Source organism: Serpula lacrymans (genome assembly GCF_000218685.1).
Source record: "Serpula lacrymans var. lacrymans S7.9 unplaced genomic scaffold SERLAscaffold_18, whole genome shotgun sequence".
Taxonomy (NCBI): domain Eukaryota; kingdom Fungi; phylum Basidiomycota; class Agaricomycetes; order Boletales; family Serpulaceae; genus Serpula; species Serpula lacrymans.
The window spans coordinates 391,910-411,167 of NW_006763307.1; the positions used below are offsets into that span (position 1 = coordinate 391,910).

Genomic DNA, 19,258 nt, shown 5'->3' on the forward strand with positions numbered 1-19,258 from the left:
TTCACTTGCTTTATTTATGTCTCTCAAGCAGTCAGCCGCCAGCCACCGCGCGATATCCTCTTCTCGCCATTGCCGTCTCGCGGGTGTCCCTTGTACCTAGCTCCACTCCATGCCAATTAATATCAATCATGCATGTGCACAGCGACGACACCGTTGTCTCATATACTGCATGTCTCAAATGCATACATCGCAGTCACAGCACCGACAGCAACAGCTTTCCTCGAGAACTCGGACCTGCGTCAGCCTCCTCAGACCCAGCGGCACAGGCCCTTTACGCTGCAATTCCGAGTCGCAAGGCTGACCACGTCAGTTTATGAGAATCATGTGGAATAGGATGGAAGGCTGGTCCGAGTCTGCGCTAACCCCGCAGTGATAGGGTGTACAGCTTCATGACTACTTGGGGGCATTGGTTCTGATTTGGATCGGCCGTTGGTCACTTGGCTCTGGTCTAAGCTTAGCTCTTCACCAGAGTGAGTGCACTCAGGGCTTGGTGCTGGTGCGGAGCCATGCCACGATATCATAATGTGCACAAACTCATTCATTCCACACAGAATCCGGATCATGACTGAGGCCATCTAACCAGATTCCTACCTCACACTGGCAAGACCTATTCGGACCAACACCCATTGTGGTCCATTTTAGTGGTGGGTACTAGTGGCAGCATAGAAAGGTCGTGAAATCTGGTTAAATGAGGAGTCTACGATTGCTGTTAATCGATTGCCATAGACAAAACATAAATACTGATCCACCGGTACTGATTAGCTTAAAACAGGTCAATCCAAATTAAACGGAACAATTTACCATCTCAGGCCATCGAAGTTATCCACTACTGCCCAACGTAGGGGTATCATTCAAGAATCGAATCATTTCACGATGTTCCTACAGGTCAAACGTCAGTTTTGAAGATCCGCACGGCAGGTGGTAGAGGAACTCGGACTAACTGAGACATGTGTCGTTTCGTGGCCAGCGTGTACAAATCCCCGTTCAACTTCGATCTTATCTTGAAGTTGCTGACTGATACCATGGGCCTTCCACAATGGGGTATTTGCGTCGCATCACAATGTCAACCCAGTAGATGTGAGCAAGTTGTAGGATCCTCAGGTTAAAAGTAATGATGAACTGGACCATTTTACAAAAAGCATTAGAGCATAATTGACACGATAAAGTGATAAAATACGAAAAACGTACGTGATATGTCCGAACCGCGTCGATTTCTTCGCTGAACGTCATCGCATTGTAAATGATGAGCTGCAAAGATGCGTGAGGTCCCGTCCATACATAAAAAAGAGTGAGAGTATGAACGTCAAACATCAACGCAACCTGCTTCCTCCTGTAGACACGAGAATCCCAGTACACGTGAGATTAGCCCGCTAGCAATCTTGAGCTGGGTGATGTATGAGACGACACATATTGTAACCGCATATGTGCCTCTCACAGGTTATGATAGTAAAGACCAGCATGATAGTACGCATGGATTGAAGCTGGCAATTGATTTAATCCATGCAGCGATCTTGACCTGGGTGTTGCATGAGACGACACATATTGTAACCGCATGTGCCACTCACAGGCAATAGAGAGGAACCAGCACTGCAGTACGCAGAGAATAAAGTGAACAATTAAGCTATGCAATCTGGGTGATGTATGAGACGACACATATTGCAACCGCATATGTGCCTCTCACAGGTTATGATAATAGAAACCAACACAGTGGTTCGCAAGGACTGAAGTTGACAATCAAGCCAGCCCACACGGCAGCCTTAACCTGGGTATTGCATGAGACGACACATGTTGCAACCGCATATATGCCACTCACAATTAATAAAAAAAACCAACTACACAGTCGCACGCAGATATTAGGATTAGCTAGCCCATATAGTACAATCTTGACCTGGGTGTTGCATGGAGATGACACATATCGCAACCGCATATGTGCCTCTCACAGGTAATAGAGAAGAACTAGCACTGCAGTACACAGAGACTAGAGTTGGCAATTAAGCTAGCCTATGCAATCTGGGTGTTGTATGAGACGACACATATTGCAACCGCATATGTGCCTCTCACAGATTATGATAATAAAAACCAACACAGTTGTCCGCAGGGACTGAAGTTGGCAATTAACCTAGCCCACGTAGTAGCCTTGACCTAAGCGTTGCATGAGACGACACATATTGTAACCGCGTATGTGCCACTCACCTCACAGGTAAGTGAGCATCTTCCTCCTCATCCCGTGCTTCTTTCGTTTGGTCCTCCATCGCTTTCAGGAGCGGTAGAATAATCTAGCGAATCATCAAAATAAGTACGAGGCGAAATATAAAAGCTGCAGGTGAGTATCGTACATCATTCTGTTTGCGGTGCAAAATGTTTTCCTTTATCATGATGACGCCACCTAAGCTGGGATAATTCAACATCTGACCTCAAGCTTTGCTGACTCGGAAACTTCACGGAGTCAGGCTGTAAATTATCTGCAGCCTGCATGACTATTTCGATGCCATCGCTCCTGTCGCTGGTGTGTAGGGCACCTAGAAAGATATGGATCATTACAAAGTTAGGTGAGTGGTCATCAGGAAAATGGGGAGGAGTACCAGGCGGAGTTGTTGATACTGTACAGTTATTCACCGGCATTTGTAACAAAGGCCTGTAGGTAGCACACGAGGTTTGGCCACATGAGACCCGGACAAAACAATAACATAGGAACTTGGCAAGGGGCTACATCGGTTGCAGGTTCTAATCGTTGTGATCAGGTTTTTCGGACATAAGTAGAAATCTTAAAGCCTACACACGTGGTCAGACAGTTCGCGTAGATTAGGACGTGCCCTGCCAGTGCGAGCATATACGCTAACTAGCCGAGCCATACTCCTGAGTGACGTTGGTTACTTGATTCCGAGCTTTTAAGACATATTCGAACGAACAAACGCCTATCGCAGTATCACAGTCAATTCTAATGGTAAGTAAAAGTAGGTCATGAAATGTGGTTATGTAAAGAGACTATGATCGCTATCAATCGATTGCCATAGATCAAACATAAATACTGATCCACCGGTACTGGTTAGCTTAAAACAGGTCAGTCCAACGGAACACTAGGCCAACTTGGGCTCTCAAAAATTATCCACTGTTGCCCACATAGGGGTATGCATCAAGATCAAGAATTAAATCATTTTGCGATGTTCCTACAGTTCAAACATCAGTCAGTCTTCAAGGTCCGCAAAGCAGGTGGTAGAGGCAGCCAGACTAACCGGGGCATGCGTCGTTTCGTGGTCAACATGTACAAATGCCCGTTCGACGTTTGGCAGTACTTCGATCTTATCTTGGAGTTGCTGACTGATGTCATGAGCTTTCCACAACGGGGTATTTGCGTCCATCACAATGTCAACTTCCACAAAATAGTCCTAATAATAATGTGAGCATACTGCAAGGATACTCGGGTTGAAAATAATGACTGACTGGACCACTCTACGCAAAACATCATAGAGCAATGAGTGACACAATAAAGTGATAAAAATGAGTGACATACGTGATATGCTCGGACCGTGTCTATCTTCTCGATTTCTTCGCTAAACGTCATTGCCTTGTAAATGATGAGCTGCAAAAATTCATGGGGTGCTGATTTTCCAGCTAGAAGGCAGAATTGCTGATAGATGGTATACAACCAGGCTACGATCACTCCAGCACCGATCTTGAAGTGTATCAGCCATAGCAAGTATGTAACAAACGCATGTGCATACAAGAGCGCCACCAGTAGGGTCAAGCCCTGAAAAAGCTTCGAGTCAGCTCCCGTTCATGCATACAAGAGAGTGAGGGTACGTACACCAACGCAATCTGCTTCCTCCTGCAGACATGAGAATTCCTGTACACGTATGAGATTACAATAAATCTAAGAGTTGATGAAAATGGTTTTACCAAAACCGTTGATAAATAAATCATTCCGGTGATCTTCCCATATAACATGGACCTGACTAGATTTAGATCGAAGAGATAAGCAGTAGAAAAACAGAACAAGCTTGACAGCTGAGGTCACAATCAGCCCCAGTCATTTGGCCTAACAGATGCCTCACCTAAGGCAGCAGCAACGGCCAGGATAGATGGTAAATGGAAACTTTTCGTGTCACCACTGCTTCCAGAGAGAAGTGATCGGATAGACTCCACGATTACAACAAGGTTAACAGCAGACATCCTGGATCAGAAAACATTTCAGTCATGATTTACCAAAGAGACAAGAAAATCGATAACGAACAAGGAGCCTGGGTAATTATGCTCAACTGCTGTAAGCTAGCAGTAGGTCATATACTCACCGTATATAATGTTTCCAATAGTTTCAAGGCGAGCACCGCCTACAGGCCATTTGCCGATGTCCATTCGTTCTGCTTGCTTGTGTATAATATACAGGAAAAGATTACTCCCGAAATCGAAAATTGAATCGATAGCCGTTGCGATAAGTGAGAACGATACAGCACTGATTGCAGCATATACTGTGGAAGAGCGCTTAGCGTAAATGATAAGGTTATAATAAAAAAAACTAACATTGTAGTACGCAGAGACTAAAGTTGGCAATTAAGCTAGCCCATATAGCAATCTTGACCTGGATGCAAGATCATGAAATGGCACATATTACAACCGCATATGTGGCACTCACAGGTAAGCGCGCATCCTCCTCCTCGTCCTGTGCGTCTTTCGTGTGGTCCTCCATCGATTTTAGGAGCGATAAAATGAGCTAGCGATTTTTCAGAATAAATTAGGAGTGAAAAACGAAAGCTGAAGGTGAATATCGTACATCATTTTGTCTGCGGTGATATTTCTCCAAACGTTTTCCTTTATGACGGCGTCTAAGCTGGGATAATTCAGCATCTGACTTCAAGCTTTTCTGAAACTCGAAGGGGTCAGGCTGTGAATTATCTGCAGCCTGCATGACCATTTCGATGTCATCGCTTCGGTCGCTGGCGGGTACCGTTGTGTCGGGCAACTAGAAAGATATGAATTATTACAGAAATAGGTGAGCGCCTGATTTTAAAAAACAAGCCTTTGATGTGTAAGAAAGACCTGTTGTCAGAGTATCCAAGGCCATGGCTGTTGTGCTGCCAGTGATAACCATGGCTATATACTCTGGGGCTCTGAGAGAATAAAGACTCGGATTTGAAGCTTGAAGGGAGAAACTAGGTCGTGGTGGCTGGAACCGAGGGAGTGGTAACAACGACCCAGAATTGCGTAACCTTTTGATTCCGAAAGTTACCATACAAGGCAAGTCAAAATGAAAATCAGACTCAAAAGTGCATTTTAGTTACCTTGCGGATGCGGGCAATCTCGACACGAATCACAGAAAGATGCGTAGAGACTTGGTAGAAGATAAGGTGTTTTTCTGTGGTGCTGGTATCGCTTGAGCGGTAAAGATTCACTCTCCGATTCTGACATATCCGTATGCCGAGTGCTGTGCTGTGCGGTGTGGGCATAAACGAACATACTAATCAGATAAACCCGGCCGGGAATAGCCATGCACCTAATATTATATATTATTTATCTTATCAGACAAACTTTCCACGATCCCCGCTTTTGGAGCTAAATTTTGACAGCGTGTTCCCGTGCCAAGTTCATCGCCTGCCGCTCTGCTTTCAAGTCACTCAGCTTTACACAGAACAGCAATGGCCGTCGAGGAAAGTTATACGTCGCTCGTACTTTTGTTCCTTGTCCTTGTCCTCATGATGTGATTGGTGCCGTCTTTCTTCCACTTACGCCACTCCCTGTCTCATCGTTTCCTCGGACAGGACGGCCGCCTTGTGTTGGTGCATTTTGTCCTCGTGTCTTGGGAGACCCTTGTTGCAGTTCTTCTCAGAACTCTGGGACACCATGCTCCTCTCGGCATCTTCCAACAGTTCCAGCAATGGTCCTGGTTCTCGCGCCAGGCAAAGGAGGGGACTTGGAGACGAGATATGGGAGATGGAATATAGAGGGAGAAGTTCGTGATAGAGTTCTCGCCATTTCTCATAGCCGCCATTCTGCTGTGATACCGCATCCATCCCAACCTTCAAAGCACCTTTTGCTGTGAATCTGTATGTAATACGCCTGGCATTGACAATCTGTTGGTTTTGCAGTCGTGCTATATGACGGTCCTGGATTTTTCATCAGTCAGTCAGATCGTATGTCTGACTTGTACTATGGAGTCTTCCAATCTCTACGGTGGCTGACACCTTGTATTATCGCCTGGTCCCAAGGTAAGCTCCAACCTCCTGGTCTGTATCCGCCCAAATACTATTGCATTCGAGACCGCCCAAAGTCTGTCAGCCGCCCGACACGATATCTGTGTGGTATAAGAACCCGACCCTCCCTCCCAAATTTCTTCAGTACTCCTCTCTTCCATTCTTCACATCACATTCACTACCGTCTATACCCGTGCTCACTTGCTTTCATCCCATTCTATTATCTTGTTGATCAAGACCCTTCATACATCCTTCATCATGCGTTATTCGGCCAGTCCCCTTGCCCTCCTTGTGACTCTTGCCGCATCGTCGAGCTTGTCTGGCGTCCTCGGTGCTCCCGCTAGTGATAACGGTGTTCAGGCAGCTAATGATCATGAAGGCCATCACTCTCATACCCATGTTCCAGGATGTGAGTACCGCCTCCCTCATTCTTACGATCATTTATCTAACACCCTACCCGCATGCAGCCCACACTCACCACGGCACTCACACCCACACGCATGTTCCGGCAAGCAGTTAGTGTATCGTTATCCCTTTGCATAGTGTCCTATCTAAGCGTCCATTCCTCATCCAGCCCATGTCCACCATGGCACCCACGCGCACGATCCCGCAAACGGTAAGCGTACCATTCTCCCATCCTTCTACTTCCTCTCTGATAAGTTCGTCTCACCGTTTATCCCTCATCCAGCCCACGGTCACCACAAACGCCAACCTGTCTACGGTGAGTGCACCATTACTCTCTCTCCTACTTCCTTTGTAATACATTGATCTCGGGTCAGCGCACGGCCATTCGAAATCATCGCACAACCATTCGAACCCACCGCACGGTCATGACGCACGCGGGCTCTTGGACCCAGTGACTTCTCTCCTGAGTGGCCTTCTTGCGTCCCTACAAAATCTTTTGGACGGGACTCCTTTGGACAACGAAACAGCCGCGGTACTGGCAGACACCGTGCAAAAATTGCAGGACATACATCCTGAATTGAGCACACTAGGAAGTACTGTATCGGGTTTAACAGGCGGCCTTACTTCAGGCAGCCTTGGTTCAGGTATTTCAGGAATAGACGGCCTTACTTCATCACTACCAGGAACACAAGGAGAACTCCCAGGCCTTTCACCCCTTCCACAGCTAGCAGTTCCGGCTGCGAAGCCCAATGTGTCGCCTGCTAACGTGACTAGTGCCATACCCAACGTATCACCTGCCAACGTGACCAGTGCTATACCACCTCTACCAGTTAACGCATCCGCGGTGGTACCCGCTACCACATCTGCTCCCGCGCCCAGCCCACCAGCCCAGACCCCGGCCGCTGCAGATCGTTTCATTTATCTGGAATGATAGCATGTCTGTCTGGTTCGTCGTGTATGTAAACAAGTTGTATTTGGTCCAATATCACATTCTTTATGGCATTTGGATGGTTCTCACCTGAATGTTCTATTGAGATGGCCGTACGTTTCCTTCTGCGAGTCTTTGTGATTGCCTAAATGGAAGTCAGAACGAAGTTTATACACATAGGAGATGCAGTCATGTCTAGTCATCTACGCAAAAAGGTGGGTGTCAGAGTCCATTAAGCCTAAAAGAGATTAAAAAATAAACTAAATTAAGCTCGTAGGTTTGGAGTGGTCGAGTTAATACATCATATCGTTGCATGCGCAGGTGATTGGTTTTGTACTATTTTCTGGAGCCATCCTATCGCTGGCGGCTGACCTGCACAATATGTCCACCGATGCCCTGCCATCCGCTAGCTCAGACAGTCATATAAAGCCTGCATGCTCTCTCGCTCATTCCCAACATTTCTATCTCCTCTACTATCAACGTCCTCAAGTAGCTAACCCCGCGTATTCGTTGTAATCCAAAACCTCGAAAATGCGTTTCACAACCAGCGCCCTAGTTTTTCTTGTCTCCATCGGAGTATCGTCGATTTGGTCAGGCGTGAACGGGGCTCCCTCAGGCTTCGATGCCAGTATTCCTCAAGCAGCAGCCGCACACGACATCCCGCACGCCCACCATCACAGTCCATCACTCTGCAAGTGTTTCTTAAATTCGTTGCATCCTGCCATTAACCATGTACCCCGCACCCAGCTCACACTGCCAGATGTTTTTTCCGCCTGCTAGGCCTTATGACTGTTAAAACCAACATTATAGATGGCACAAACACCTCGCCCCAGACTATACACATTGTAGAAGATGTGCGAAATCAAATCCCATCCCTCCCCCGCCTGTGAATGCAACTGCTACAGTAAACAGCACCACCCTCACACCCCGTTAACCAGCCCAATGCGCTCACGACACTGGATTGGACCGCGAGCAATGTTACACGCAACCGAGTTAGATCATTTAGTAACTTGCGATGCGTTTATAGGGGTCATTGAGCCGTAGTTTGAGAGTGCGCTTAATATGCTACATCCTCAACTGTACTACCACCAGACAAGAGAAGAAAGCATGAGGTTCTGCACGTATATCTATATCTTCTTAACAAAGCAACCCGAGTCACTGACACAATTATGTTAATAGATGGGAGGAACCTGGTTGAGTTCTCGATTGCATGCATTATAATAACTTGAAAATCGCAAGCGAATTTTAAAAATGGTTAGACTGTGCGAAGTATACGAACAGTGGGGGAGAACCTGAATAAACGCAAATTCAAGACAGCCACAGTGGTAGAAGCTGGCAATTTCCGGGGTGCGATGATCCTCCAAGTTTGGATCGGAAAGGTCAGCTATCGCTGGCGGCTGACCTGCACAATACGTCCACCGATGCCTGTCATGCGCCAGCTTAGACAGTCATATAAAGCCTGTATGCTCTCTCGCTCATTCCCCAGCATCCCTATTTCCTCTAATCATAACGCCCTCAAGTTCACTATACACATACCCCGCGTCCTCATTGCAACTCAAATTCTCGACAATGCGTTTCACAACCAGCGCCCTAGTTCTTCTTGTCTCCATCGGAGTATCGTCGACTTGGTCAAGCGTGAACGGGGCTCCCTCAAGCTTCGATGCCAGTAATCCTCAAGCAGCCTCCGCGCACGACATCGCGCACGCCCACCATCATAGCCGGACACTCTGCAAGTGTCTTTTAAATTCGTTACATCCTGCTACTAACCATGTACCCCGCCTCCAGCTCAAACTCTCGAACCTTATCTGGGCGCCCCAATAAGTGATCTGAATGTCAATAACATCACAAATGTCACAAACACCTCGCCCCGGACTATACCCATTGTGGTAGATGTGCGAAATCAAATCCCTCCCCCGCCTGTAAATGCAACTGCTACAGTATACAATACCACTCTCACTCCCCAAGATACCCCGTTGACCAGCCCCAATGCAAAATGCGATAACGATACCGGATTCGACCGCGAGCAATGTTACTCGCAACCAAGTTAGATCATGTAGTAACTCATCTGCCGGCCTACGTGGTTGTACTGTTGTATTATGGAGAGTATCACTTAGGGGCTTTTGTGCAGGCGCTGATTTGGGTCTGTAACATGAGAAATATCAAATTTTCCATTAGATGCTACTTTTCCCTAGACCGACTGTGGTTACAATGGTCATGTCTATTGCTATTTGTCTGCGGGTCATTCGTTTCATGAACAGAATCTACCTCCATGAACCAAGCGAGCGCTGGTCGGATGAAGATTATCTTTCCAGAATTGAGTTCAAGTCTCAGAGACGTGAGTTGTATGGTTACAAGTGTATCTATCCATCATTCCATGTGTCTGTTATCCGAGCCTTGGATCGGGGAAGGGATCCTCTATCCATCACAGGCGGCTGGCCGGCGTAGCTCGTCCATCCTCCCTCGAGGCCTGTCATCCGCCAGCTACGACCAAGTCATAAAACCTCCCCCTATTTCCTCGCTCATTCCCCAGCGCATCTCTCTCTCCACTGGAAACATCATCGACGACCTCAAAGTCCAACCAACCTCTAGATATAATATCTATACTACACACTGACGTATCTTGCAACGAGTACTAAATCTCTACAATGCGTGTCATATCCAGCCCCTCAGTCTTTATTGTCTCCATTGCCCTATCGTCGACTTGGCCAGCTGTCCATGGAGCTCCCTCAGGCTCTGGTTCCAGTAACCCTCAAGCAATTTCCGCGCAATCCATCACATACACCCACCATCACGGTCGGTCACCCTGTAAGTGTCTCTTAAATTCGTTGCATCACTACTACTCACAACCCAACCCGCATCCAGCTCACACCTACGAAGCCCGTCAGAGCATCCCGATAGCTAATATGGATATGAATATTGACGAGAACCTCACGAATGCCGGAAACACCTCATACGATGCTAAACCCGTGATCGATTCTATGCACACGGTAGTAAACCCGTCCTTGCCCGTGAAAGAAAATGCGACAGTCGACAATGTTCCAATTATACCTCAAAATACGCCCCTAATTGGCCAAAGCAGGCCGGATTGTTCTTCCCAGCCTCCACCTAACGACATCAAGTGCTACTACACGACAGCCTAGCTTATCTTGCCCCCTATGCGGGTATAAAAAAGTGGCGTAATGAATCATTTTATACTGCAATACAATTGAGTTCTTCTTAGGGGCCATTGAATGGTTAGATATCTACGTGGAGTTCGAGTGTTCGAAGTAATAGTTAATGCGGAGCTCATGCTAACTAAATTAGCTAACAATAAGACACAATAGCGACCAAATTAAATACCTATTCTGAATCGAGGTACTATGGAAAGAAAGCATATGCATTAGGATAAGTAAGTACCAACGGACCTCTCGTAGTTTGCGGATATATACGCAAAACGCCCATCAAGTTCCGCCTTAGCTACAATTCATACGACCGGTGGGTGCTAATGCTTTATCCCCGCAGTATTTTAAATGTAGATGTAATCCAGTACTGTTCTTCTAGGTATGTCGGTTGTCACACGACGTGAAATGTAGCGAAAGGCAAGATGCGAACTAAGTTGCCTCCGAGGGTTGGAAAAGGTTCCTCGATAGCCCGAACAGATCGAACAATTATAAAGCCACCCCTTCGAGCTTCAAGTCATATACAGTGATCCTTCCAAAGAAGTCAGAGCTCTCCTCAAATACGACTTTGATGGCCTTGACCCCTTCCGTCGTGGGATCTGAACTCAAGTCGTGTGGGACTAGGTCGAAGGTCTGCCGCCGGTTTACATCCTCAGGGTATATCCGTGTAAAAGACTTCCACTTGGCACCTTCTGATGAAGCAAGGACGTCTACAGAACACCGTGTCCCGACGAATCCGCCTTGGAAAGTAAGGGATATGCTTTTCGGTATCACTAGTTCGGGGAACACCAGTTGGATATACTGCGGAAGACCCTACAAAGAGGAGATTCAGCGGGGGAGAGGAAGATAGAAAATAAAAAATTGTGAGAGACGGCTCACCTGTTGAGATGTCCAGCAAGTCTCGAGGTTATCATCAATGATATTCTTCTTTCCGACAGAATTGTCCAAGGTGGAGCTGACTCTGTTACCACCCCCATGGGAGATAAGCAGACGCATTTCAAACATTGTTGGATAGCCACGAACTTTATCTTTATCCCGGAGGAAATGAGAGACTTGTATGTGGACTCCATCATGCAAACATAGCAAATACCGCCGCCTCGTGTAGAAAATCAGAAATACTGTAACAAGCAGAAGGAACTTTCCAGTCATGTCCGCCAGATCCGGAAGGTTATGTAAAAGGCGCTTTCGATATATTACCGTGGGAAATAGATGTCCCGATCTGGACATTTACAATGTCTCCGCCGGCTGTGAGCTCAGTATCATCTCTTGCCCCCAGGGAGAAATGGGTAGCACCTCAACAAACAACATCCCCCGCTGGCTCCAATTAGCATCCAGCGCAGACCATATTGATAGTTCCCTGAGCTTACTCCAGGCTCGTGAGCGTACCCGGAATAACGCTCGTAAGGCCACGCGGCCGCAAGTATTGCCTTCGCGAGTTCGCCAGGTTCTATCGCCCTCTGCTAGCAATGAGCTCTCCAAATATTACTCTATCTCCGTTGGCGCTAACCCAGACAACTTGTGGGGAAATCGTTACTCAAATATCGAGCCTTATGATCGAACTCGCGTTATCGTAGGGGGCGCTGTAGGTGCACTGGCAGATGGCAGCGTGAACAGCACAGTTGCTTCTCTCGATGGCAGATATTTCAATGGTAGCTGGGTGCGGGAGTTGTTTGGTGGAAAGTGGTGGATCGCAACCCAGGCACCCCTGCCACAAACCTCTCATGTATTCCTAAGCGCCTTGCTCCAGCCGATACATCGTCCCATGACCTTAGACTCTGCAACATCGCCCCCGATACCAAGTAGAGTGCGTACTGTTGTACAGCTCACTCAGAACTTCGAGAGTGGAAGACGAAAAGCAGATGCATACTTTCCTTCTAAACCTGGTCAGTCGTTCATCGTGCCGCCGGAACGAGGTTGCACTGCTCCATCGTTGCAAGTTACTTTACTGGAAAGCCGGACATTGAAGGAGTCACGCTGCATCCAAAGCAAACTTAAGGTATCCATTCCTATCCTCCAATCCAATCAGGATCGTGCCCAGTCGGTGATTTTTACTCACATGCTGTATGCGGCATGGCCCGATCATGGCGTTCCAGAAGAGGAAGACAAAGAGAGTTTGCTATCTTTTCTGCGGCTCGTTGATGAAACGAACAAAAATACTTCCTCTCAGGATGCTGTGTCGGATCCTGACCCCCCTATCATGGTGAATTGCTCCGCAGGGATTGGACGCACTGGATCGTTCGTTGCCATCTCGTCTTTGTTCAGGGCGTTTGGTCTATTTAATATGTCTTCGCTGTCTGCATCATTACCCAGACCGCTGATCAAGTACCCGCATACCCTACCCCAGTCGCCCCTAGGACCGCTTCCCAAGGAATTTGAAGATGATCCCGTTGCTCAGGAGGTTGATTCGCTGAGGGAGCAGAGACCGGGTATGGTGCAAAGGGAGGAGCAGCTCGTATTGATATATGAGCTTCTAGTGCAAGCATATTCGCGCAGAGGAGCATGTTGAGCCGACACGATTCGCAGAGCGCTCTGCTCGGTTAAGGCTGTTACTAATAATGGAGAGACTGGAACGTTTTGACAAGCTTGTAGGTTGTATGGATCAATATTCAGCTGTCAGAGTATGGCTGTGTATAGTACCTGGTTACTAGTACCACGTTTTGGGACCCAAAAGCTGACATGTATTTCTCTCGGATTCATGATCATGATGCCTATGCTGGCACTGTTCCAAATGCAGGCTCAACACCAAGGGCCGGAGCTCCGGCTCTTACTTTGTCTTTTCATGAGAACAGATGGAAAGGCGATGGCTCTGGGGATAGAACACCACGCTTACTCATCGCCTGGATATAACAAACCCTGTACAGACAAAGATCGTATAAAACCGGGCGTTCATGCTGCTGCCCAGGCTCAACCTCCTTGCCAGACACTTCACACCACTCCGAAGTATGTCTTTCCCCACAGCCATCCAAGCTATCACCATCGCAAAGCACGGCGGCGTCGATGTGATTGAAAAAACCACAATCCCTTTCCCAGACGTCGCACCAGGCCATCTCGTTATCAAGGTCTGTCCATTCTGTCGGGATCAGTCCCCTATCTTACACTTTAGACACCTAGGTACAATATCTCGGCGTGAACTTCATTGATACATACTACAGGTTAGCAATACTTAGCTGGGCTTTCTGCCGAGGTGTGCTGAGCGTCGCACAGACAGGGCATCTATCCTGTCTCATCCTTTCCTTTCGTTCTCGGAAAAGAAACAGCTGGTATCGTCGTGGCCCTACCCACGGACGATACTGTTTTGAGTGATCCTGATTATCAAAAACGGGGTTACAGGGTAGGGAGTCGCGTTGGTGTAGTATGTTCATACTTGGTCTCCATTCATCCTTAAGTTAACAGGACTGCACCATACCGCATACTAGGATTTCCTGAGCACTCATGCAGAATATATATCTGTACCATGGAGGACTGTCTATCCAATCCCAGACTCGATATCAACAGTGGCGGCGGTCTCTACCCTTGTCCAGGGTGTCACAGCCATCTCGTTTATGGAAGAATCATATAACGTCCAGAAAGGAGATATTATTCTTATTCATACTGTTGCCGGCGGCCTCGGGCTCTTAATGGCGCAGCTTGCCAAATCTAGGGGTGCGACCGTCATCGGCACGACGTCGACACCAGAAAAGGCCGAATTGGCAAAGGCAAACGGAGCCGACCACGTCATCGTGTATCGCAACGAGGATACCACAGCAAGGGTCTTGGAGATCACTAATGGCGAGGGAGTTCATGCCATTTTCGATGGTGTTGGGAAAGACACGTACGTTTCGTCTCGATATTTTCCCACGTCCAGTAACACAATTTCCCTTCAGATTTGATGCCAACTTCGCGATGATCAGACGAAAAGGAACGATTGTTTCCGTAGGCAATGCGTCAGGCGCTGTCCCTCCTTTCCCGCCTCTGAAGTTGGTAGAAAAGAACGTGAAGTTGCTGCGACCTACGTGCGTCCGTTTTCATATCTACAAACTAGTGACTCACATACCAGATGAAAATTTAGCGTGAGCAACTACGCGTATACTGCTGAGGAGGTTTTCAGTTACGGACAGAAGCTGTTCGGTCTGCTGGCGAATGGAACGCTGAAGAGTCAAGTCTTTAAGGAATATCCATTCACCGCTGAAGGGGTTCAGCAGGCACAAAAAGATCTGACAGGCGGTAAGACAACGGGGAAGCTGCTTGTCAAGGTTTTCGATTAGTAGTAATAGACCTAACATCTGTATTGTAATAGTTGTATCCGTACCTAAGACACCAGACATATATGAACCTACTGCGCGCCCAGCCTATTCTCTACAGGCTGTTTACTTACACAGATACTTGTAGAATGTTATAACATTGGACGTAACGCTCATGACGCCCAGACCGAAAAGATACGGCTATTCATATCTTCCGGCTCAACTTTGCATCATTGATCTTCTCCCATCGCAGCGCAAGTGGTTCTTCTCATAATCAGCTGGCCGATCGGTTGATGGTTTTCCAGGCTTACGATCTTCGTCCATCGACTGGCCCAATCATTGACCGTTGCCATGCGAGCTTGTAGGTCCGGTAAGTCTTCATATTTTTCGGATGGCTCTTGTTTACAAGCTTCATTTACTTGCTCGAATTTAAATACAAGCTTCTCGGTTTGAGGGTAATACAAAAGACACAGGTGAGCTGTTCGCTCTAGATGGAGTATTAGGTACTTCCTTCGGCGCCAGCCGTATTCGGTGAAACACATTGCTCGCATGTTTCTATCGACAGCATCAGCAGAGGTGATGGATAGAGGTAACAGCATAGTTTGATGGTCGTCTTCCTGCAAATCAATCATCAAGCCACTATCGCGGCTAGTTCTGCCGTTTGGAAATGGACACTCGATAGACTGTGCTGTGCTGATGTTGATGATGGCAGATAATGGTATGTACGCTACGCCAAGTGATGTACGGCGTGTGTGAGAGACTAATTGGTGCGAGCGGGTTGTAATCTCGAGCTTCGAGCCCTCTATCCGAGTCGAAGGCAGTCTCGTGACATTGTCCTCGGGGGAGAGGTGAGCCATTTCCGGAATATAACGATGGGTCGGTCAGCGGCCTCCTTCATCATGAATCCAAAAAGAGTTTTAATAGCATTCCAAACAGGCAGAAAGCATCGGGTCCCTACAAGACTGATAACACCAGTGTGATGTCGTTGTGTCACCATGTTATGACTACGATCTTGTAGTATACACTCCTAGGAAACGAAATGATACGACCAGAAGGGCTGGCTGTGAAGCGAGAAATAATGGTGGGACTGAATTAATTCACTTCTCCGCCACCTTTTGGCCCGCAGATACAATGAGACCATCAGCGATGAGACACAGCAACAATCAATACCTGGCATGTGACCACCAGTTGTACGGGTATTAACCGGGACGCTAGTTCATCATCGGTTGGATATATAATCACATACCTTGTTCATGGTATGGCGGTAGCTCGAGTCTGCTCGACATCATCAACAAAACGAAGCGAGCGTGGTATGCCTTTGCTCTATTTGTCTTGGATAACCGTGTTTGTACAGGACCCCCGCGTATTGGTATAAATGTCCTATCCAAAATCGCCAAATTTTGGCCTTTCCGTCCTTACTGATTTGGCTCAGTTCCGTCCGCATTTTACTTGGTCCTCAATTTTTCCCCCGCCATCTGTCTGCCAAAAGGATACTACCTCAATTCGCAAGCACCTTATCCACCTGGCAGGATACAACTTTGGATCATGAGGGATCCGTCTGCACAGCAGGATATGACCTCAGATCGTGAGGGATCTGTCCGCACAAACAGAGAGAGGACAGTAAGTAGAATGCTATAGTATGACTAGTGTACAAAGGGAGGTATATGTATTAGTAGTCAATAAAAAGTAAAAAAGGGATGCCAATTGTTACAATCGACATACCAGCACCTACTTACGCTTCACTTTTGTACTTCTACTTTTATTTTCCAAGTCACATGACCAGTCATGTGACCATTTACTTTACTTTACATTTTCGGACTTTTCATAGTCACATGACCAGTGTCTAGACTCATCATGTGACCGGTCACATGCTAGACATTGGACTTTGAACTTTATTTACAACTGTACAGTACCTCATGTATATTAGTATATATACAAGAGCAATACATGGGGAAGGACTCAGCGAGTCCTCCTATTGTCTAGCACAACTAACTCACTGCAGCCTAAGGGGTAACCACTCCCCATCATCTTCTTTATAGTGTGTTCCTGTGTGCGCCAGAGTAAATAACTCTTGGTTGTTACACCAATTAGATATCTTCGTCACTGCTGAAGGTATCCTCTTTGCCGTCGACGCCCTCTGCCCCCAAATCTTCTGCATCATCAGTGCCGTTTGGCAATGCATCTGCAACCACCGGCCCTCCCCCATGGCGGGCTTTGATAAGAAGCTGTACGGCGGCGTGAGTAGCGTGAATCCTGTGGCACAATGCTTGCATAATACCCGTAGAGAAGGGACTGAGTGTTACTAAGGCAAAAGTGTCACGACTTGAACCAGAAGCGCTAGTCTGAGCGCTAGTTTCCTTTTTTCATTTTCTTTGATATCTGATCACATGACAGATAAGATATGTTAAGCTGCTGCTTTAGCGCGGATAACATAATACATAGTTATATCAGATCACGTGACCATCACGTGACAAGAGTCTAGAATCATTACAAAGAACATCAGTCAGCGCCTCATGGCTGCTGCATGTTAGATCAGTCAGCGCCTCATGGCTGACTTTCAGAAACATATATATAGTAGACCACCATGTACATACTTTCCTCAGTTGTTGATTAATTCTCAATCACTATTTGTAATGCTACTTGTTTGATTTGAGCCTTCATCCCTCCGTTAACTCGGTATAGGGGATAAGGGTTTTACAAAAAGGGTGGGCATTGTCAGTTCCGATGGAACAAATGGTGATGTCGCGCGAGGCTGTTGAAAAGGAGAATATGATATGCATTTGCGGGATCCGCATGAAAGACGAGGTGCCTAGAGGAGGGCAAGACATGGATGAATAGGTGCATCCAAATGATAAGCGGAAAACACGGATGTTGATGTATGATGGAATCCCCACACAATTCATACAGGGTATCCAACAATGTTGTGGTCCACGGCCACCGCTATTAGTGTACATTGTCAGTGACAAATTATGACATTTGTTTATAGTATGAGAAAACATGCATTGGCCAGGGCTTGAACCTGGGACTCCAGCTTTCATGGTCTGGTGCTTTACCAACTAAACTACCAAGGCGTACTTGGAAAGCATACTGATTGGTTGCATGCCCAGAAGGTCCAGAATCACTGTACACGGGTGCGGATCCCATTGTGTTGTGATAGTCAGAACTAGGGTGGAGAAGTATCAGCAATGAAGGTGATTGCAAAACCGCATAAAGCTCACCTTCACCCAGTAAGATCTCGGGTTGATCTTTCTGTTCTCCCGGTTTCAGAACAGCAATGAAGTGACCAGGTGCGAGAGGTGTGAAGTCGGTGATATTTGCATTGTGCATATTTACATGCACATCCTGAAGGTGGGCAAACACCGGTTCTGTAACAACCAAGAGTTAGTTACTCCGGCGCACACAGGAACACACTATAGAGAAGATGAAGAGGGAGTGGTTACCCCTTGAAATGCAGTGAGTTAGTTGGTATACAACAGAAGGACTCGCTGAGGAGTCTCCTGGATCTATTGGGGTATATATACTACTACAGGGTTATTTGTACATGTGTACTATACAGTTTGATAGAGACAGTGGCTGATAATGTTATGGGGCCTAGCCCGCATGGCCAGCTCCACTGTGTGAGAGAGTTGTGTCCAAAATAAGAAGAAAGGCAACGCGGCACGAGAAAGGGGAAGTGCCGCGTGGCACTATGTGTGAAAGCTAAAGTACAAAGTTAAAGCAGAGAATAAAATAAAGGGAATGTCCGGAAATTGTGTTATTGTAACACTACCCCCTTTCTAAGGCTCAACTTCCAGGCGAGACCAAATACCGGAGGTAGTAGTTAAATTTTCGGGCATAGGTTGAAAAAGAGAATTAAAAAGTTTTGAATCCATGCCTCTAAGCTTCCTAGGAGCTGAGGGATTCTTAGAATAAAACTCGTGAACAGTGTCGCAGGAATTGTCCAGATGGGCTTCTGGTTCCCACGTTCTGTCCTCATCTCCATAGCCCTTCCATAGGACTAGGAACTCTAATTTTCCATGCTTCAAGCGTGCATCCACCACTTGTTCGACTTCGAACTCTTCTTCACTTTCCTGGGTGACTACAACCGGTCTGGGCCGGTCTACACACTGTCCCGGCAGCAGCCCTTTGTAGGGTTTTACACGGCTAATGTTGACCGTGGGTACTACCCTCATTCGTTTTGGGAGTTCCAGCTCTACCGCATTGGGCTTGACTTCCTTAATCCAGTAAGGGCCAATCCACTTTTTGGTCAGTTTCCTAGACTGCCGATCTTTTAATTTTAAGTGGTCGGTATCTAACCAGACCAGGTCGCCGACCTTGTAGTCAGGGGCCTTAGAGCGTCTACACTCTGCCCTGTCTTTCATC

At 47.1% G+C, this 19,258-nt stretch overlaps 13 protein-coding genes across 13 annotated transcripts; 6 read left to right on the forward strand and 7 right to left on the reverse strand.

The window, feature by feature from the left end:
- Positions 1-498: 498 nt before the first annotated feature.
- On the reverse strand, positions 499-1,959 carry SERLADRAFT_480173 (uncharacterized protein; the record flags this gene model as incomplete). The annotated part of the gene is made up of 8 exons (XM_007324187.1): positions 499-740; positions 802-879; positions 942-1,119; positions 1,189-1,384; positions 1,436-1,516; positions 1,566-1,630; positions 1,682-1,762; positions 1,814-1,959. 2 exons carry the CDS (start codon positions 1,309-1,311, stop codon positions 997-999), a joined length of 246 nt encoding a protein of 81 aa, XP_007324249.1.
- SERLADRAFT_480175 (uncharacterized protein) lies at positions 1,920-2,739 on the reverse strand (the record flags this gene model as incomplete). Its single annotated transcript, XM_007324188.1, has 4 exons — positions 1,920-2,142; positions 2,194-2,276; positions 2,337-2,519; positions 2,583-2,739. The coding sequence occupies 2 exons, from the start codon at positions 2,620-2,622 to the stop codon at positions 2,338-2,340; spliced, it is 222 nt and encodes a 73-aa protein (XP_007324250.1).
- A 147-nt stretch (positions 2,740-2,886) lies between these two features.
- Positions 2,887-5,316, reverse strand: SERLADRAFT_480180 (uncharacterized protein; the record flags this gene model as incomplete). The annotated part of the gene is made up of 15 exons (XM_007324189.1): positions 2,887-3,167; positions 3,234-3,386; positions 3,442-3,450; positions 3,512-3,673; positions 3,723-3,748; positions 3,806-3,844; positions 3,898-4,005; positions 4,053-4,171; positions 4,232-4,238; positions 4,290-4,466; positions 4,519-4,576; positions 4,631-4,708; positions 4,769-4,957; positions 5,015-5,204; positions 5,277-5,316. 14 exons carry the CDS (start codon positions 5,084-5,086, stop codon positions 3,147-3,149), a joined length of 1,218 nt encoding a protein of 405 aa, XP_007324251.1.
- A 369-nt stretch (positions 5,317-5,685) lies between these two features.
- On the reverse strand, positions 5,686-6,409 carry SERLADRAFT_480181 (uncharacterized protein; the record flags this gene model as incomplete). The annotated part of the gene is made up of 2 exons (XM_007324190.1): positions 5,686-5,801; positions 5,825-6,409. 2 exons carry the CDS (start codon positions 6,003-6,005, stop codon positions 5,686-5,688), a joined length of 297 nt encoding a protein of 98 aa, XP_007324252.1.
- A 34-nt stretch (positions 6,410-6,443) lies between these two features.
- Positions 6,444-7,591, forward strand: SERLADRAFT_418659 (uncharacterized protein; the record flags this gene model as incomplete). The annotated part of the gene is made up of 4 exons (XM_007324191.1): positions 6,444-6,594; positions 6,760-6,801; positions 6,874-6,906; positions 6,965-7,591. The coding sequence occupies 4 exons, from the start codon at positions 6,444-6,446 to the stop codon at positions 7,519-7,521; spliced, it is 783 nt and encodes a 260-aa protein (XP_007324253.1).
- Positions 7,592-9,178: 1,587 nt separating this feature from the next.
- On the forward strand, positions 9,179-9,566 carry SERLADRAFT_443563 (uncharacterized protein; the record flags this gene model as incomplete). Its single annotated transcript, XM_007324192.1, has 2 exons — positions 9,179-9,251; positions 9,304-9,566. The coding sequence occupies 2 exons, from the start codon at positions 9,179-9,181 to the stop codon at positions 9,564-9,566; spliced, it is 336 nt and encodes a 111-aa protein (XP_007324254.1).
- A 221-nt stretch (positions 9,567-9,787) lies between these two features.
- Positions 9,788-10,132, forward strand: SERLADRAFT_443564 (uncharacterized protein; the record flags this gene model as incomplete). The annotated part of the gene is made up of 1 exon (XM_007324193.1): positions 9,788-10,132. One exon carries the CDS (start codon positions 9,788-9,790, stop codon positions 10,130-10,132), a length of 345 nt encoding a protein of 114 aa, XP_007324255.1.
- Positions 10,133-10,163: 31 nt separating this feature from the next.
- On the forward strand, positions 10,164-10,658 carry SERLADRAFT_443565 (uncharacterized protein; the record flags this gene model as incomplete). The annotated part of the gene is made up of 2 exons (XM_007324194.1): positions 10,164-10,323; positions 10,381-10,658. The coding sequence occupies 2 exons, from the start codon at positions 10,164-10,166 to the stop codon at positions 10,656-10,658; spliced, it is 438 nt and encodes a 145-aa protein (XP_007324256.1).
- Positions 10,659-10,688: 30 nt separating this feature from the next.
- On the reverse strand, positions 10,689-11,755 carry SERLADRAFT_480184 (uncharacterized protein; the record flags this gene model as incomplete). Its single annotated transcript, XM_007324195.1, has 3 exons — positions 10,689-11,489; positions 11,556-11,637; positions 11,700-11,755. The coding sequence occupies 3 exons, from the start codon at positions 11,747-11,749 to the stop codon at positions 11,166-11,168; spliced, it is 456 nt and encodes a 151-aa protein (XP_007324257.1).
- A 153-nt stretch (positions 11,756-11,908) lies between these two features.
- Positions 11,909-13,442, forward strand: SERLADRAFT_418661 (uncharacterized protein; the record flags this gene model as incomplete). Its single annotated transcript, XM_007324196.1, has 2 exons — positions 11,909-11,923; positions 11,953-13,442. The coding sequence occupies 2 exons, from the start codon at positions 11,909-11,911 to the stop codon at positions 13,180-13,182; spliced, it is 1,245 nt and encodes a 414-aa protein (XP_007324258.1).
- Positions 13,443-13,475: 33 nt separating this feature from the next.
- Positions 13,476-15,116, forward strand: SERLADRAFT_480190 (uncharacterized protein; the record flags this gene model as incomplete). Its single annotated transcript, XM_007324197.1, has 6 exons — positions 13,476-13,735; positions 13,788-13,828; positions 13,881-14,028; positions 14,093-14,487; positions 14,540-14,668; positions 14,725-15,116. The coding sequence occupies 6 exons, from the start codon at positions 13,565-13,567 to the stop codon at positions 14,918-14,920; spliced, it is 1,080 nt and encodes a 359-aa protein (XP_007324259.1).
- Positions 15,117-15,126: 10 nt separating this feature from the next.
- On the reverse strand, positions 15,127-15,753 carry SERLADRAFT_443569 (uncharacterized protein; the record flags this gene model as incomplete). The annotated part of the gene is made up of 1 exon (XM_007324198.1): positions 15,127-15,753. One exon carries the CDS (start codon positions 15,751-15,753, stop codon positions 15,127-15,129), a length of 627 nt encoding a protein of 208 aa, XP_007324260.1.
- Positions 15,754-16,983: 1,230 nt separating this feature from the next.
- On the reverse strand, positions 16,984-18,223 carry SERLADRAFT_443570 (uncharacterized protein; the record flags this gene model as incomplete). The annotated part of the gene is made up of 3 exons (XM_007324199.1): positions 16,984-17,149; positions 17,972-18,059; positions 18,115-18,223. 3 exons carry the CDS (start codon positions 18,221-18,223, stop codon positions 16,984-16,986), a joined length of 363 nt encoding a protein of 120 aa, XP_007324261.1.
- Between the last annotated feature and the right edge of the window lie 1,035 nt (positions 18,224-19,258).